Consider the following 18641-nt stretch of genomic DNA (forward strand, 5'->3'; position numbering starts at 1 on the left):
AGAAATGGAGTGAATGTCAGGTGGATTAGAGAGATACAGTCATGGGGGTCAGGTGTGGTATCCAGAATAATGTGGGGGCCAGCCTAAAGCAGTAAGGTCAAGTTGTTTGGATAGAAAGGCTACAGGGTGCGGTCCTGGCTCTTGTGTAAGAATTCCGACCACACAGCCCTGCACTTCAGCTGTGTGTAATGAAAAAAGGGTTGGGATGAGTTAGGGAGAGCTAGTGCGGGAGCTGCTTTTAGGGCTGTTTTTTAAGGAATGGAAAGGGGAGTGGGGAAAGGATTTACAATTTATGGGGTCAGCTAGGTTTTTTGTGTGTGTGAGTTTGTATAATGGCTTTGTTAGGATGGTAAAACCAGGTATCCAAAGGCAAAAGTATACAACCATGCCCAGGAAGGAAAGGAGTTGTTGTTTTGTAAAAAGGGTTGGGGCTTGAGAGATCAGCTGGACACGATTGGCAGGGAGAACATTTGTGTTTTCATGAAGAATTATGCCAAGATAGGTAATGGATGGATGAGGAAGAAATTTGGGCTCAACTGAAGTAATGGGGGCTGTCCGTGAAGCCTTGTGGCAGTACAGCCCAGGTAAGTTGCTGAGGCTGATGGGTGTCAGGGTCAGTCCAAGTGAAAGCAAACAGAGGCTGGGATGAAGGGTGCAAAGGAATAGTAAAGAAAGCATGTTTGAGATCCAGAACAGAATTATGGGTTGTAGAGGGGTTGTGGAGGGAGGTATTGAGAATAGGAGAGTATATGGGTTTGGCACCATGGGGTGGATAGGCAAAACAATTTGGTTAGTAAGGCACAGATCCTGAACTAACTTGTAAGACTTGTCCAGTTTTTGGACAGGTAAAATGGGGGAATTGTAAGGAGAGTTTAAGGCTTTAAAAGGCCATGCTGTAACAGGTGAGTGATAACGGGCTTTAATCCTTTTAAAGCGTGCTGTGGGATGGGACATTGGTGTTCAGTGGGGTAAGGGTGATTAGGCTTTAATGGGTCGGTCACCAAGGAGGGAGTAGAGGTTTCCCATACATGTGGATTAAAGTGGGGGGATACAAGGGAAGGATGTGAAGGAGGCTTTGAACTGGGGAAAAGGGTGGCAATGAGGTGTGGCTGTAGCCCAGGAATAGTCAGGGAAGCAGATAATTTAATCAAAATGTCTAGACCTAATAAGGGAGCTGGGCAGGTGGGGATAACTAAAAAGGAGTGCATGAAAGAATGTTGTCCAAGTTGGCATCAGAGTTGGGGAGTTTTAAGAGGTTTAGAAGCCTGGCCATCAATACCCACAACAGTTATGGAGGCAAGGGAAACAGGCTCTTGAAGAGAAGGTAATGTGGAGTGGGTAGCCTCCGTACTGATTAAGAAGGGGACGGACTTACTCTCCACTGTAAGAGTTACCAAAAGCATCTGTGATGGTCCAGGAGGCTTCCGAGGTGATTGGGCAGCATCAGTTTCAGCTGCTAAGCCAAGAAGATCTGGGAAGGAGTCAGTCAGAGAGCCTTGGGCCAGGGTTCCAGGGGCTCTGGGAGTGGCTGCCAGGGGAGTTGGACAGTCCAATTTCCAGTGGGGTCCCACACAGATGGGACATGGCTTAGGAGGAAACCCGGGCTGTGGGCATTGCTTGGCCCAGTGGCCAGATTACTGGCACTTGAAGCTAGATTCTGATGGAGGAGAGCCTGTAGGAATACTTGACCACTGCGGCTTAGGCATTTTGAAGTTCTTGTGTGCTGGAGATGTGGCTGGGATTTCTCTCACAGTGGAGGCAAGGAATTGTTCAGAAATATGTTGCTACTTGGCTCCCTCTACTCTATTATTGTACACCATCAAGGTGAGATTAATTAAGTCATGTTGTGGGGTTTGAGGGCCAGAATCTAATTTTTGGAGCTTTATTTAATGTTGGGAGCAGATTGAGTAATAAAGTGCATATTGAGAATAAGACGGCCTTCTGACCTTTCAGGGTCTAGGGTTGTAAAGCTTCTTCAGGGTTGCTGCAAAACGAGCCATGAACCAGGCTGGGTTTTTATATTTGATGAAAAAGAGCCTAAATGCTAATTGATTTGGGAGAGGTCGGATAAAGAAAAAGGAGCATTAACCTTGACTATGCCTTTAGCTCCAGCCACCTCTTTAAGAGGAAATTGCTGGGCAGGTGGGAGAGGGCTAGTCACGGAATGAAACTGTAAGCTGGACCTGGTGTGAGGAGGGGAGGTGATAGAAGGATTATAGGGTGGGGGAGCAGAGGCTGAGGAAGAATCAGAGCCTGATTCAGCGTGGCGGGGAGTGACCTGAGGAAGAGCAGTCTGGGGAGGAGGGGAGAGGTCAGATGGGTCAGTAGAAAAGGAGGATTTAAAAGACTCAGTGACACTTGGGGTTGGGACTGAGGGGACAGGCAGGAGGGAAAGAAGGATTTCAGATGAGTTGCATTGGGAACAGAGACTAGGGAGGGACTGATGTGTAAAAGAATGCCTGGACATCAGGCACCTCAGACCATTTGCCCATTTTATGACAAGAATTATCTAGATCTTGTAGGATGGAAAAATTGAAAGTGCTGTTTTCTGGCTATTTGGAACCATTGTCCAGTTTGTATTGGGGTCAAGTGGTATTGCAGAAGAAAATAAGACATTTCGGTTTTAGATCAAGTGTGAGTTGAAGAGGTTTTAAGTTCTTGAGAACACAGGCTAAGGGAGAAGAAGGAAGACTGGAGGGTGGAAGGTTGCCCATAGTGAAGGAGGCAAGCCCAGAGAAAAGAGAGGGTAGAGACACGGAGAGAAGGGGTGGGGGGTGCTTGCCCCCCAGGAAAGTGTGCTTGCCACTAAGGGTGAAGGATCAAGGCAGGTGTCCCCAGTGATCAGAGACCTCTGAAATGTGGGTGAATAATCAAGCAGGCATCCCCGCAGTAATTAAACACCAAGGGAAAACTGTCTTCCCGAGTCCGTGACCGGCGCTGGAGTTTTGGGTTCATGGATAAAACGCATCTCCTCTGTCTCTACCAGAAAAGGAAAGGAACTGAAATTAAGAGAAGAGAGAGATTGAAGGATGGTGCCAAGATTTAAAGGAGAAAGAGGTTTAGGGATAGTGAGAGAGGTTGGAGAAGAAAGTAAAAAGAGGCCACTTACCCAGTTTAAAATTGGTGAGATGTTCTTTGGTCTGAGTACCAGAGGTCGTAGGTGGATCTTTCTCATAGAGCAAAGAGCAGGAGGACAGCGGATTGATCTCCCAAGGGAGGTCCCCCGATCTGAGTCACGGCACCAAATGTCATGCACGTCCGTCTGAAGAGACCACCAAACAGGCTTTGCGTGAGCAATAAAGCTTTTTAATCTAGGTGCAGGCAGGCTGAGTCCAAAAAGAGCGTCAGCGAAGGGAGATAGGGGTGGGGCCGTTTTATAGGATTTGGGTAGGTAAAGGAAAATTACAATCAAAGGGGGTTGTTCTATGGCGGGCAGGGGCGGGGGTCACAAGGTGCTCAGTGGGGAAGCTTCTGAGCCAGGAGAAGGAAGTTCACAAGGTTAATCGCTCAGTTAAGGTGGGGCAGGAACAAATCACAATGGTGGAATGTCATCAGTTAAGGCAGGAACCAGCCCTTTTCACTTCTTTTGTGATTCTTCACTTGCTTCAGGCCATCTGGATGTATACATGCAGGTCACAGGGGATATGATGGCTTAGCTTGTGCTCAGAGGTCTGACACACATCACTAAGCTTAAGAAATAAAACATAAGTACTCGTGTTCCAGTGAACCAACAACACTCCAGCCTGGGTGACAGAGCAAGACTATCAGAGGTGTTTGAAACAGGGTGACTCCATCTTGAATAGGGGCTGGGTAAACTAAGGCTGAGACCTACTAGGCTGCATTCCCAGGAAGTTAAGGAGGTCGGCACAATACAAGTCACAAAGACCTTGCTGATAAAACAGCATGCGGTAAAGAAGCCAGCCAAAACCCACCAAAAGCAAGATGGTGTTAGATATGAGTTCTAAATTTCTTTTCAAAGAATTAATATGTCAGTATGTTCAATTCTTTGCCTTCTACTTTTAAACTTCCTCATAAAGCAATCTTTTTCAATTACCTGCTCCACCCTGACTCATTCTGATCACCTGCTCCACCCTACATTCCAATCACTGGCTCCATCCTAACTCATTCCAATTACCTGCTACCTGCTCTGCCCTGACTCCCGCCAAAGCACTCACCCCTTCATTCTCTTTAAATTAGCCAATCGGAATTAGTTTAGGCTGTGCAGTCTAACCCTAGCCAATAGGGGAATGACACAGCAACAGGGGCCACGTGCTTCAGGGATAAGAACCCCTTCCCCTCCCTTGTCCAAATGAGCGCTTACCATTGTTTCATCTGTAAGGGTGCACCCTTCTATACAGAAGTAACTTGCCTTGCTGAGAATTAAAAAGAAAATTTTATATTCGAGTGCTACTTCTTTTGTGGCACCAAAACTTTATATATAACAAAAGTGACCTCTTGGTCATCTTCACTGCTCATTATATGCTAATTATAATACATTAGCATGCTAAGAGACACTCCCACCAGCACCATGACAGTTTACAAATGCCATGGCAATGTCAGGAAGTTACCCTATATGGTCTAAAAAGGAGAGGAACCCTCAGTTTCAGGAATTGCCTACCCCTTTCCTGGAAAACTCATGAATAATCCACCCCCTGTTTAGGGTATACAAAAATAACTGAGTATTCTTAGTTGAGCAGCCTGTGCCACTGCTCTGTCTATGGAGTAGCCATTCTTTATTCCTTTACTTTCTTAATAAACTTGCTTTTACCTTACTCTATGGATTCGCCTCAAATTCTTTCTTGCGAGAGATCCAAGAACGCTGTCTTGGGGTCTGGATAGGGACCCCTTTCCATTGACAAGACCTATCACAGAAAAAAAAAATCACATAAGTACTCTTTAAAAAGAGGAAAAACCTAAAAAGCAAAAATTAAAAATACATATACAATACAAACACACACAGTAGAATTTTCTTATATACCCCTGATGGTGTTTTTCTCCTTTGTGCTCCATTGAAACCACTATCTTGAATTTGGCGTTATTATTCCCACACATTTGGCTTTGTACTTTAACTATATCCATAACTCTAAACAACTCAAACAAATGGTTGAGGGGTGAGTAAGGTTGCCAGACGAAATACAAGGTGTCGGCGAAAAGAGTCAATCTGTAAAATATTAGAAGAGATTTATTCTCAGCCAAATGTGAGTGATCATGTTCTGTGACACAGACCTCAGGAGGCCCTGAGAACATGTCTCAGGTGGTCCGGGAGCAGCTTGGTTTTACTCATTTTAGGGAGACATGGGACATTAATCAAATACATTTAAGAAATACATTGTTTGGTTCAGAAAAGCAGGACAACTCGAAGTGGTTGGTGAGGAGGGCTTTCAGTATGATTTAAACATTTTCTGGTTGACGGTTGAGTTTATCTAAATACCTGGGATCAATAGAAAGGAAATGTCTGGCTTGCAGAGACCAAAGTTTTATTAAGCAGATGAAGTCTCCAGGTAGCAGGCTTCAGAGAGAATAGATTGTAAATGCTTCTTATCAGATTTAAGGTCTGTGTTGATGTTAATGCCTAAGAGGTATCATGAAGCAGATCCGACCCCCACTTCTCATCATGGCCTCAAGCAGTCTCTAAGGTTAATTTTTTTTTTTTTTCTTTTTTTGAGACGGAATTTCACTCTTGTTACCCAGGCTGGAGAGCAATGACACAATCTGAACTCACTGCAACCTCCACCTCCTGGGTTCAAGCGATTCTCCTGCCTCAGCCTTATAAGTGGCTGGGGTTACAGGTGCCTGCCACCATGCTCAGCTAATTTTTGTGTTTTTAGTAGAAACGGGGTTTCACCATGTTGTCCAGGCTGGTCTTGAACTCCTGACCTCAGGTGATCTGCCCGCCTCGGCCTCCCAAAGCGCTGGGATTACAGACGTGAGCCACTGCACCCAGCCTCTCAGGTTAAATTTTAAGAGCTCCCTGGCCATGGAGGAAGTCCATTCAGATGATTGGGGGGCTTTACAGTTTTATTTTTGGTTTACAGAAGTGCCCAGGTAAATGTGAATTTCAGATAAACAACAATTTTTTTTTTTTTTTTTTTGAGATGGAGTCTTGCTCTGTCGCCCAGGCTGGAGTGCAGTGGCGCCATCTCAGCTCACTGCAAGCTCCGCCTCCCAGGTTCATGCCATTCTCTTGCCTCAGCCTCCCGAGTAGCTGAGACTACAGGCGCCCGCCACCACGCCCGGCTAATTTTTTGTATTTTTTAGTAGAGACGAGGTTTCACTGTGTTAGCCAGGATGGTCTCGATCTCCCGACCTCGTGATCCACCCACCTCGGCCTCCCAAAGTGCTGGTATTACAGGCATGAGCCACTGTGCCTGGTCAACACCAATTTTTTTTTTTTTTAAGTGTAAGTACATCCCAAATATTGCATGGGACAATACCTCAAGAATTACAAATATCCCTGTCCTATTTGGGATACACTTATACTAAAAGGTTGTTGTATATTTGAACTTTAAATTTAACTGGGTGTCCTGTAATTTTATTTGATACATCTGGCAATCCAAGGGGTGAGTGATGTGAGGTTTTGTGTGTGCAAGCACAGGTGGGAAATGGGAGTCACAGATCAGTTAGGAGACAGTTTCAAGTGATAGTAGCCTGAACCCAAATATGGCTAGTGGTATAAACCAAAAATAAAATTCTAAGATCCCCCTTCCAACCATCTATCTGAATGGACTTCCTCCTCATTCACAGCTCTTTTAAAATTTAACTGCAGAGACTGTTTCAGGTCCTGATGGGAAGTGGTGGTCGAACATGCCTCATTATACCTCTTCATCATTAACATCAGCACAGACTTTAAGTCTGATAAGAAACATTTTACATTCTCTTCTCTCTGAAGCCTATACTTGAAGGCTTCCTCTGCAAATAAGAACTCGGGTCTCCATCATCCTTTATCTTAAGCCAGACATTCCTTTCTGTTAATTCTAGGTCTTTAGACAAACTCAACCAATTATCAACCAGAAAATGTTTAAATATACCTATAAGCCGGGCGCAGTGACTCAGGCCTGTAATCCCAGCACTTTGGGAGGCCAAGGCAGGCGGATCACTTGAGGTCAGGAGTTCAAGAACAGCCTGGCCAATATGGTGAAACCCCGTCTCTACTGAAAATATAAAAATTAGCCAGGCATGGTGGCACACGCCTGTAGTCCCAGCTATTCGGGAGGCTGAGGCAGGAGAATTGCTTGAACCCAAGAAGCTGAGGTTGCAGTGAGCCGAGATACCATTGTACTCCAGCCTGGATGTCCCAGGGAGACTCGTCTCAAACAAAACAAAACAAAACAAAACAAAAACAAATAAATTTACCGATAGCCTGAAGTCTCCCTCACCACCTCAAGTTGTTCTGCCTTTCTGGACCAAACCAATGTATTTCTTAAATGTGTTTGGTTAATGTCTCGTGCCTCCCTAAAATGTATAAAACTAAGCTGCACCCGACTACCTGGGGCACATGTTCTCAGGACCTCCTGAGGGCTGTGTCACAGGCCATGGTTACTCATATTTGATTCAGAAGAAATCTCTTCAAATATTTGACAGAGTTTGACTCTTCATCGGCAGTGGAAAAATCAAGAGAAAGAGTTCCATTTTAGAGCTCTGCAGTAGGTAGAAAGGTCAAGATTTTGTGACTGGCTGAATGTGGGGTTTATGGCTGTTAACAGTGGAGAGGGTCCAGGTTCTTGGCATCTTGAACAAAGAATTGGACAAAACGCACAAACAAAGCAAGGAAGAATGAAGGGTTTTATTGAAAATGAAAGTACACTCCACAGCGTGGGAGCAGCATAGGGGTTCAAAGGACCTGTTACAGATTTTTGGGGGAGTGTAAATACCCCCTAGAGGATTCCATTGGTTACTTGTGTTACACCCTATGTAAATGGAGAGGATGAAGTAAAATTACAAAGTTATTTACAGCATACATCTTATGGAGAGGATATTTCCTGTCATAGCTGAAGTGTGAATTGGCCTTGTGTTCCCTGCCTCCAGACCCTATTTTCCTGCCTCATGGCAAGGGAGGAGTCAAAGGTAATGAGAAGTGAAATATGGATTTGGTCAGTGAGATTGCTGATGGAGATGAGTTTCATTTTGGAAGTTTTGAGTTAGTTGTTCTTGAGGAATTTTTATTTTATTTTATTTTTGAGATGGAGTCTTGCTCTGTCACCCAGGCTGGAGGGCAGTGGCATGATCTCAGCTTACTGCAACCTCTGCCCCCAGGTAAAAGTGATTCTCCTGCCTCAGCCTTCCGAGTAGCTGGGATTACAAGCGCCTGCCACCACACCCAGCTAATTTTTGTATTTTTAGGAGAGACTAAAAATACAATATGGGGTTTGGCCATATTGGCCAGGCTGGTCTCGAACTCCTGACCACAGGTGATCCACCCGCCTCGGCCTCCCCAAGTGCTAGGATTATAGGCATGAGCCACTGCGCCCGGCCCGGAGTATTTAGATTACAGATACAGATGTAGTTACATATATTCTGAGCAATAAAGTAATTTAAAATAAAACATACTCAGGAAGCTATGGACACATGTACTGACCCTTGTCTATCTATACCATTTAATCTCTTACACACTACCCATTGTGCCTTTTTTTTTTTTTTTTGAGACAGTCTTGCCCTGTCACCCAGGCTGGATCTCGGCTCACTGTAACCTCCGCTTGCCAGGTTCAAGCATTTCTCCTGCTCGGCCTCTGTAGTAACTGGGATTATAGGCATGTACCACCAAGCCTGGCTAATTTTTGTATTTTTAGTAGAGATGGGTTTTCGTCATGTTGGCCAGTCTGGTCTCGAACTCCTGGCCCCAAGTGATCCGCCTGCCTCGGTCTTCCAAAGTGTTGGGCCTACCCATTGTGTCTTAACCTCTTCTTTCACTAAAAAACCCATTCCTGTCTCTGTTCTAATTCTCTTGTTTCTAGCCTTTGTCGATCTAAAAATAATTTTAATTATGAATGTTTCACTTTATCTTTTCCTTTTCATCTCATTGACTCAGCCTTTCACTGTGCTCCTGGCATTTTTTCTCCTTCTTCCTCCAAATCAGTCTGTAGGTTTTATCTGTCTCAAAGGAATTTCTTCCTTCAGGAACTTCCAGCTGTTATTGGCTCTGGTTTCCTTGGCAACCCCTGCTTCTCAGATTTTTTTTCTGATTACTTAAGAGAAATTTTACAAAATCACTGATAACCACTGATTAGAAACCGTAGAAGAAAGGGAAAGTGCTCTGCATTGCCTCTGAGAAAGGAAGGGGCAGATTTAGAGGAAAGAGAAAAATACTGAGACCCAGGGAGATGGAAGTAAAATGTGTGAATTAAGTATTGATTTACATGGTTTGTTATTTTCATCTGTCAGTGTACTGCTGTGTCATCAGATTTCAGAGACAATTACCTCATTAGTTAGATAGCCCTATCATCTATCAAACAAAATACTCCTAGATCTTGTTCAACCATTGTGGAATGTAGGAAATCATATTCCAGATTATTGTGAGAATATAAAACACAAATCTTCAGAGAAGATGAAAGAAAAAAGATGTAGACTAAACTTGCACTAATATTTACATTAGAAACATTATTAGTATGCAATGCAATGAGAATTGAGTAAGGTTAGTAACTACAGATCCTAATTGGAAGTCTGTTGATATATTTAAAAAATATAACGAGTGAGATTTTATTTTGTACAGTACTGCTGTTCTGTATTTCATGTTACCATACTACTGCTTTTGTTAAATGAAGACACCAGGACAGGGATTAGGTGCTTTGTGTAGGGCTAATAGAGATACATAAATTTCTGGCAAAATTCACAACGTTCTTTCTTAGAGACAGATTTAACTGTCTAGTCAGTGTTTGGTGTTGGTGAGCACATAAACTATCTAACAAAACTCTCATTAGAAAAAGTTGAAAAAATTCATTTTTCAGAAGCTTTTTGCTATTCAAGGCAAACTGAGCATTATTGAGTTAACTACACCAGGAGAGAAATTAATTTGCTAATTTGTAGAACTACAGAGTATTACCTAGCAAATTCAGTAGTTTAGTTCTCAGGTTTTTTTTTTTTTTCCTTTTGGCATGGAGTCTAGCTCTGTTGCCCAGGCAGGAGTGCAATGGCACAATCTCGGCTCACTGCAACCTCCGCCTCCCAGGTTCAAGCGATTCTCCTGCCTCAGCCTCCCAGGTAGCTTGGATTATAGGGGTCCACCACCACGTCCGGCTAATTTTTGTATTTTTAGTAGAGACGGGGTTTCGCCATGTTGGCCAGGCTGGTCTCGAACTCCTGGCCTCAGGTGATCCACCCGCCTCAGCCTCCCAAAATGCTGGGATTACAGGCGTGAGCCACTGCGCCTGGCCAGTAGTTTAGTTCTATACTTGAATTGCCGGACTGCATTCTATCTTGTAAAATTTGAATAAAAAGTAAACACAGTGTTTACCAGTGAAGTTATTTACTCATTACATATTGATATAATTGATAATCACTACATATTTTATCATATTGAATTCAAGACACTGTGATAACAGATTTTTTTGAAGCAAAATCCTGTTTTAAGTCTTTGGATATAGTACTTTTGCTGACCACTCTTGCATTTGTCTCTCCAACATTATTCCCCACCTCATTCCCATTATGAAACAGTTCACTGTTTGGAGAGCTGGGCCCCACCTCTGGTTCCGAGATCAATCCTGATTGGGTGAAACTAATCTGAGTAACCCCTTCTTCACAGGGGTTTGTCAGATAACCCAGGCTTGAGCCAATCACCGTTCTCTGGGACACAGATTGGACTGAGTTATCTTGTAACTGTCATACTCCAGATTTATGTGGGAGCAGGAACTCCTTTGGACCTTAAGGAGGAAGCACGTGGCTGCTTTTACCTGCTGGCAGCTATCTTGTGTTCTTGAAGGAAGCAGGCCTGAGGAGGACTCCTCATACAGAGAGAAACACTGAGAGATTCACTGAAAAACTGACATGGGATCCTGAGGGGCCACTCTTGAAGACTTATCTCTGCACCTTTCTGGTATGTAAGTCAATACATTCCTTTAATTTAACCCTGTTTCAATTGAATTTATTGTTACTTCTATATGAAAAACAAAAAGTCCTAAATGATATATCTACTCTTTGGCTTCATGTAAGAATTCAAGAGTGTAGCAGCTAATTTCAGTGTAGTTATATTGGGATTATTTAAGAAGTTTATTTAGCATCTCATTACTGAGTCTGCAGTTGTCTTAGTACCTTGTAGGTACTTGGGGTTTTGTGTTCTAATAGACTGATTAATTCAACAACTGCTTATTATTAATATTAAGCATTCACTCCCTATAGGGCACTGTGCATACAGCAATGATCAGCATGATTCCAGTGCTCAGAGAGCTCCAAGGATTAGTTGAGACCAGACAAGAATATCAAGGAGGCATGCAGAAGTTACAATGGGAAATCAAAAAGAAGACAAAGGAGGGACACCTAATTCAGAACGATGGGTTTGTTGGATAGGAGAGAAAAGGAGACGAATGGGCAGGTATCATCAAAGATTCCTAAGAAGAAGTTCCTAACTTCTGTTTTTGTGCCATTGACTCTTTGGCAGTGTGGAGAAACCCAGGGACCCATTTTCAGAACAGTGTTTTTAAATGCATAAAATATTTTGGATTAAAAGGAAATTCTGAGTATTGAAATACCTAACAAAATATTTTAAAAGCAAATTTGTAATACAGTAATGTATATGCTTCTTTATTAACTAATTAAAGAACAAGATATAGCAATGAGCATACCTATTAAGATAATTTTAGAGGTACTAATGACTATAAATGAAATTTTGAGTTGTCTGCACCAACTGTTATGTGAAATGAAAATACCTGTGGTTTTTTTGGTTGTGAAGTCACAGGTACTACTAATGCTAATACTATTGTGGTTTGTGGCATACGTTCATAATAGAATGACATGCTAAATTTTATTTGGAAAGTTAGTTCAACACAATTTCCTGGCTCTGAATTATATGCCAAGTTTAAAAAAAAAATTTGTGCTAAGAAGGGATAAAATTTGATGTAATTTTTTTTTTTTTTTTTTTTTTTTTAGACAGAGTCTCGCTCTATCGCCCAGGCTGGTGTGCAGTGGTGCAATCTCACTGCAACCTTTGCCTCCTGGGTTCAAGCCATTCTCCTGCCTCAGCCTCCCGAGCAGCTGGGACTACAAGCAGACGTCACCATGCCTGGCTGATTCTTTTTGTATTTTTCAGTAGAAATGGGGTTTCACCATGTTGGTCAGGCTGATCTTGAACTCCTGACCTCAAGTGACTTGCCCACCTCGGCCTTCCAAAGTGCTGGGATTACAGGCATGAGCTACCACGCCCAGCCCCAGAAAGCTTTTCTGATCATCCAATTTCTATTTTCCCCAAAAAGAATTAATGACTTCCTTTTCTATATTGTATTGGGAGCTTATATAATTTCAATCCTTGTATTTTTCATAATGTATTACAATCATATTTCTATCATTTTTTATAATATATTGTAATCTTACATTTCTGTCATTTTTACAAGCCCTTAAAAATAATGGATGGGGCCAAGTGCAGTGGCTCACACCTGTAATCTCAGCACTTTGGGAGGCCGAGGTGGAAGGATCACCTGGGCCCAGGAGTTCAAGACCAGCCTGACAAACATAGTGAGACACAGCCTCTATAAAAAATAATAATAATAATGAATGGGCTGGGGGCAGTAGCTCACACCTGTAATCCCAACACTTCAGGAAGCCGAGGTGGGTAGATGGCTTGAGTCCAGGAGTTTGAGACTAGCCTGGGTGACATGGCCAAACCCAGTCTCTACAAAAAAATACAAAAATTAGCTGGGCCCTGTAGTCCCAGCACTTGGGAGGCTGAGGCGGGAGGATCCACTTGAGCATGGGAGGTGGAAGTTGCAGTGAGCTGAGATCACGCCACTGCACTCCAGCCTAGCTGACAAAATGAGACTCAAAAAACAACAAAAAATAAGTCTTGGTGTGGTGGCTCATGCCTGTAATCCCAGCACTTTGGGAGGCCGAGGTGGGCGGATCACCTGAGGTCAGAAGTTCGAGACTCAGCCTGGCCAACATGGTGAAACCCCGTCTCTATTAAAAATACAAAAATTAGCTTGGCATGGTGGTGGAGACCTGTAATGCCAACTACTTGGGAGGCTGAGGCAGGAGAATTGCTTGAACCCAGGAGGCGGAGGTTGCAGTGAGCTGAGACCACACCATTGCATTCCAGCATGGGCAACGGGAGCAAAACTCTGTCTCAAAAATAAAATAAAATAAAAAATAAAAAAGGATGATATTTATTTATTTATTTATTTATTTTTAAAGACAGGATACCTGTCACTTAGGCTGGTGTGCAGTAGTGTAATCCTAGTTCACTGCAGCCTTGGACTCCCAGGCTCAAGTGGATCTCCCACCCCAGCCTCTTGAGTAGCTGGGACTGCAGGTGTTTAGCACCACAGGTGGCTAATATTTTATATTTTTTGATAGAGATGGGGTTTCACTATGTTGCCCAGGCTGGTTTCAAACCCCTGACCTCAAGTGATCCTCCTGCTTTGGCCTTTCAAAGTGTTGGGATTACAGGTATGAGCTACCACACCTGGCCTGAATATTATTTTTGATATGTATGGTGTTTGATTTTACTGGAGGGATACTTATGAGTTTCCACATTCCATGGGTGACATCCATGGGTGACAGCCACTAATAAAGAAATTTCAAATTCAGACTCTAGTGATAGAATACTTCACAAGTATAACGGGATATTATTTGGTGTAGGTTTTTAGTAATAGGATGCTGGCCACTTTCCCTATACACACGCTTTGAATATTGGTGTTTTCAAGATTTTGTTCTATATAGACCTTCTTAATTTCTCATTCTATAAACTTTTCTTTGGGGAACTCACCCACTTCTGGAGCATTAATTACTGTGTAATGATAACTTCTGAATCCAGCCTATACCTAGTTCTCTGTTACCTAAGGATCACTTGCAAATATCTAAAATGTAGACCATCTAACTCCCTACAGATAAGCAACTTTCAACTCAATATGCTAAGATTGAACTCATTTTTAAAAAACTCTTAAACCTTTTCCTGCCTCACTCTTACTAACTTGGTTCATGCTCTCATCATCTGATTTACTGCATACTTCTTTAAAGTTCTGTTCTTGAGGCATACTTCTCTAAAGTATGAGTGACTGAATTTTCTTTTTTTTAATTTTTTTTTTTTTGAGACCGAGTTTTGCTCTTGTCACCCAGGCTGGAGTGCAATTACACGATCTTGGCTCACTGCAACCTCCACCTCCCAGGTTCAACCGATTCTCCTGCCTCAGCCTCCCGAGTAGTTGGGACTACAGGCACCCACCATCACGCCCGGCTAATTTTTGTATTTTTAGTAGAGACAGGGTTTCACCATGTTGCCCAGGCTGGTTTTGAACTCCTGACCTCAAGTGATCCACCCGCCTCAGCCTTCCAAAGTGCTGGGATTACAGGCATGAGCCACTGCGTTCGGCCTGAGTCACTGAATTTTCTATAAAGGTGATTGCATTGTGCTATTCCCTGTTTAAAGATCTCTAAAAAGACTATTCCTTTTTTTTTTTTGGACAGAGTCTCACTCTGTCCCCAGGCTGGAGTGCAGGGGCACAATCTCAGCTCACTGCAGCCCCGCCTCCTGGGTTCAAGAGAGTCTTCTGCCTCAGCCTCTTGAGTAGCTGCGAGTACGGGCACAAGCCACCACGCCCAGCTAATTTTTGTATTTTTAGTAAAGTCAGGGTTTCACCATATTGGCCAGGCTGGTCTCGAACTCCTGACCTCGTGATCTGCCCGCCTCAGCCTCCCAAAGTGCTGGAATTACAGGCATAAGCCACCGCGCCCGGCCAAGTGTAAACTTTTAAGATGACATACAAAGCCCTGCATGACCTGGCCCTTCCTCTCTCTCTAGCCTTACTGTCAGATTTGACTGTACCACATTCTAGCATTGAAGTATTGGGCAAGTTTTTTTTAACTGTCAAGTGAGGATACTAATGCTAATCAGGGGGAGATAACAGCATATAAAGTGCCAAGCATACTGCCTGGCTTAGCGTTAACAATAAATATTGGCTATTGTGGAAGAAGCAAACATTATTGCATGTATTTTTTCAGTCTCTACTGCTGTCTCAAGAGGATGCTTTGAACTGTTGATTGGGTAATGTTTTAACATAAACGGAACTCTCCACTCCACCGAAAAAGAAAGAAGAGGAAGAAACAGATTTATCTGAACAGACTGGGAAGAAAATTGGAGGTGAAAAGTTGAGTGACTGGGGAGGATTAAGAGAGGCCCATCGAGTTGTTTGTTTGCGGAGATGAGTTAGCGGTAGTATAAACTTTAAGAAAGAAGAGATCTGGCCGGGCGCAGTGGCTCATGCCTGTAGTCCCAGCACTTTGGGAGGCTGAGGCTGGCGGATCACTGAGGTCAGGGGTTCAAGACCAGCCTGGCCAACACGGTGAAACCCCGTCTCTACTAAAAATACAACAATTAGCTTGGTGTGGTGGCGCAGGCCTATAATCCCAGCTACTCTGGAGACTGAGGCAGGAGAATCGCTTGGACCTGGGAGGTGGAGGTCGCAGTGAGCCGAGATTGCACCACTGCACTCTAGCCTGGACTACAGAGACTCTGTCAAAAAAAAAAAGAAAAAAAAGAGAGATCTGAAGTATTTGCTCTCAGAACATAGGGGGACTTTGGAGAGTTAAATGGGTGAAGATCTTTAGGATGTTTTGCTAAGCCCCCTCCTTACGTCCTCAGTGGCCAGCTTTAGTTACTTTGTTAAAGTTTTATGGTTGGCAGATTTACGTTTCTTCAGAGTTTGACACTAGGTTGAGGTTGGCCATGAACTAATACAATTATATTTCAGTTACACGATTCTTTGCCCTCCTTGAGTGTCCCCACCCTCATATATGTTAACTCTGACATCTGCCCGAAATTCATTCATCTAATAAATATTTGAGTGGCCTCCCCTCTTTCCGATTGCTGGACAGCCCATCATTTTCCAAAGTCAGCACCTAAACTCTTCTATGACTTTCCTGACAACTCAACACTAAAATTCGTCCCTCCCTTTTTTGTGTGCAACCCACCTCCCCGCCTCCGCTTTTAATTGTTTGGCTGTCATTCCTCTTCTACAGTGCTCCTTGCAATCAGTACTGGTGCTGTACATATTTGCTAGCTTCGTACATACGGCACGAAGTAGATGCTCAGTAAATGTTGGTTGACTGAGTATCCTCTGCATCTCGGTGACATCACATCCTGCGTGCCGTGGCGTCATTCTGCATTCCTCTGCGGAAGGCTCAGATCCGGAGGGTTTAAGTGGTTGTTTATAACATGCACCGAACATATCCAACGCAGGCTGTGGTTTCCGACCGCCCACAAAAAGCGCGGTTGGCGGGAGTGCGGGTTCGGGGTCGGCTGGCAGCTGGGAGACTCCAGCTCTGGGCGGAAACACGCTGCCTCGGAGGCGCCGGCCCCTAGTGATTCTGGGAATAGAAGGTGCGAGGGAGGGAGCGGGTGGCTCACTTATCGCGGTGTTTTCTCTCTCTTCACTCCCGGGGGAGCTCTCGCGAGAGGAGCAAGAGGAAGATGGCCGTGCCCTGTTTTTCGGTGTGAGGCAGCGACGGCGGCTGCGACGGCGAGACTGAGATCCTGGTGTCGTGGGCACCTGAGTTCTAGCTCCCCCCAGCGAGCGCGCGTCCCTTCGTGCCTAGGCGAGAGCCGGCTCTTCCCCGGGAGATGCGTTTCTCCCAGGCTCGGGGGCTCAGTGGGAGTTCATGCTGCGCTGGAGGCTCTTGGCCACCGCTCTAATCGCCTTGTGCCGCCGCAGCGCCAGCTCCGTCGCCAGCGGTGAGCCTCCCGATTCCCCCCCTTGCCCCTGGCGGCGGCGATGACCGGGGAGAAGATCCGCTCACTGCGGAGGGACCACAAGCCCAGCAAAGAAGAAGGGGACCTGCTGGAGCCCGGGGATGAGGAAGCGGCGGCTGCCCTCGGCGGTACCTTTACCAGAAGCAGGATTGGCAAGGGCGGCAAAGCTTGTCATAAGATCTTCAGTAACCATCACCACCGGCTACAGCTGAAGGCAGCTCCGGCCTCCTCCAATCCCCCCGGCGCCCCGGCTCTGCCGCTGCACAATTCCTCCGTGACTGCCACCTCCCAGTCCCCGGCCCTTCTGGCCGGCACCAACCCCGTTGCTGTCGTCGCGGATGGAGGCAGTTGCCCGGCACACTACCCGGTGCACGAGTGCGTCTTCAAGGGGGATGTGAGGAGACTCTCCTCTCTCATCCGCACGCACAATATCGGGCAGAAAGATAATCACGGTGAGGAGTGCTAGCCCCTCTCCACCTCTCTCCTTCCCCGAGCCTAGGGTGTGCCTCCCCAGGCTTCTGGAATCCTAGGCCCCCTCCAGCAGACTCTTCTTTTTGCCCATCATCCGGGCCGTTCGGTAAATCATGATCGACTCAGTAATAGCGTGCCAGTGGTCAGGGGGTTGGTTCTTGTGGGTGCAAAGGAATGTATCCTCCTTGCCCACTTCAAAGTTTGTCGTGAGAAGCTGTTTTGTTTGAGACAGGCCTTCGATTTGCTGATTCTGGACTGTCAGAAATTTTAGGTTGCCTCTCACCCAACCTGGTTTTCTCCCTTTGTTTATGGAGCTATATATCTTTATTTCTCTCTCTTCCCCCTACCTTGGCATTTTAAATTTTGAACGCATAAATTGCCCTCCTCCCTTCATTGCTCACATACAGATCCCATCTTGACTGCAACTGGTTGTGATTTTGCCTGCCACCAGGTTGTTTCTTTTTTGTCTGCTGTCAGTAAACTTAGAATGTTAGATTTCTGAAAGCCACACAGTAGAAATTTGTTGGTATTTGATACGTAGAACAGTTAAAGTGACTTCTCAACAGCCGATTTTTGTTTGAGTAGAGATTTGATTTTTTGTTTAAGTAGATAATTGCTAATAGTAATGTCTCATCTTGATGACTGTGACTAAAAATAGTATTATGATTTTTATGGTAATTTTATCTTCGTCTATATTGACCATTTCTTTTTGCCTTGTCAGCTGAATTTTCTGTTTAATTCTAAAAAATAATGTGACTGAGTTGACTTTTAAGCAACAGTAAATTTATTATTGAAGACTAATGTGAACACTGACATTTTAACATTTAATAGCCGTTTTAAACTGGGTAGTTGGCAAATATTGTTGATCGCTCTGCTATTAATGTGAAAATTGTATACATTCAGTTAGAACACACTGAACCAACTTTGTGCTCAAAATGATATACGTATCAATGAAATATTTGCCTGTGAAATAAGCTCACTTAATTCCATTGGATCGTAGGCTTTTTAGGACAAAAATTCAGATAAACGAGTAAGATTTCTCTTGGCTGTATAATTCTCTAACAACTGCATTTGTTTTCAGAATTTACAATGTTGTAATTGCAATAAAATCACCACCTATCATTTATCATAAATCCCCAAAAAAGTATGTTAAAGTTGCAGCCAGTTTTTCTTTCCTACATTTAAATTACTTAATCATTTTGCTATTATAGTACAAGGATAATGTTGTTTGTTGATGATGGTAATTCTATGCTAGCCCTTTGGAAAACAGCTGTTAGTGGGAGAT

At 44.1% G+C, this 18641-nt stretch overlaps 2 protein-coding genes across 5 annotated transcripts in view; one reads left to right on the forward strand and one right to left on the reverse strand.

The window, feature by feature from the left end:
- Positions 1-3285: 3285 nt before the first annotated feature.
- On the reverse strand, positions 3286-16727 carry LOC100970188 (uncharacterized; the record flags this gene model as incomplete). The annotated part of the gene is made up of 3 exons (XM_055117364.3): positions 3286-3614; positions 4322-4862; positions 16108-16727. Coding segments are annotated over 2 exons (708 nt in total), but the record flags the coding sequence as incomplete, so codon positions are not given.
- The window catches only part of ANKRD13C (ankyrin repeat domain 13C), a 94381-nt gene continuing 92075 nt past the window's right edge, over positions 16336-18641 (forward strand). Inside the window, exon 1 of one of the 4 annotated variants that reach the window (XM_008956041.4) lies at positions 16336-17337. In XM_008956041.4, the coding sequence (XP_008954289.1) occupies positions 16908-17337 (430 nt within the window). In that variant the 5' untranslated portion in view covers positions 16336-16907. The remainder of the gene's footprint in view (positions 17338-18641) is intronic. The other 3 variants (XM_003830607.5, XM_063607314.1, XM_055117341.2) reach the window with 3 other exon arrangements.

Source organism: Pan paniscus, chromosome 1 (assembly GCF_029289425.2).
Source record: "Pan paniscus chromosome 1, NHGRI_mPanPan1-v2.0_pri, whole genome shotgun sequence".
Taxonomy (NCBI): Eukaryota; Metazoa; Chordata; class Mammalia; order Primates; family Hominidae; genus Pan; species Pan paniscus.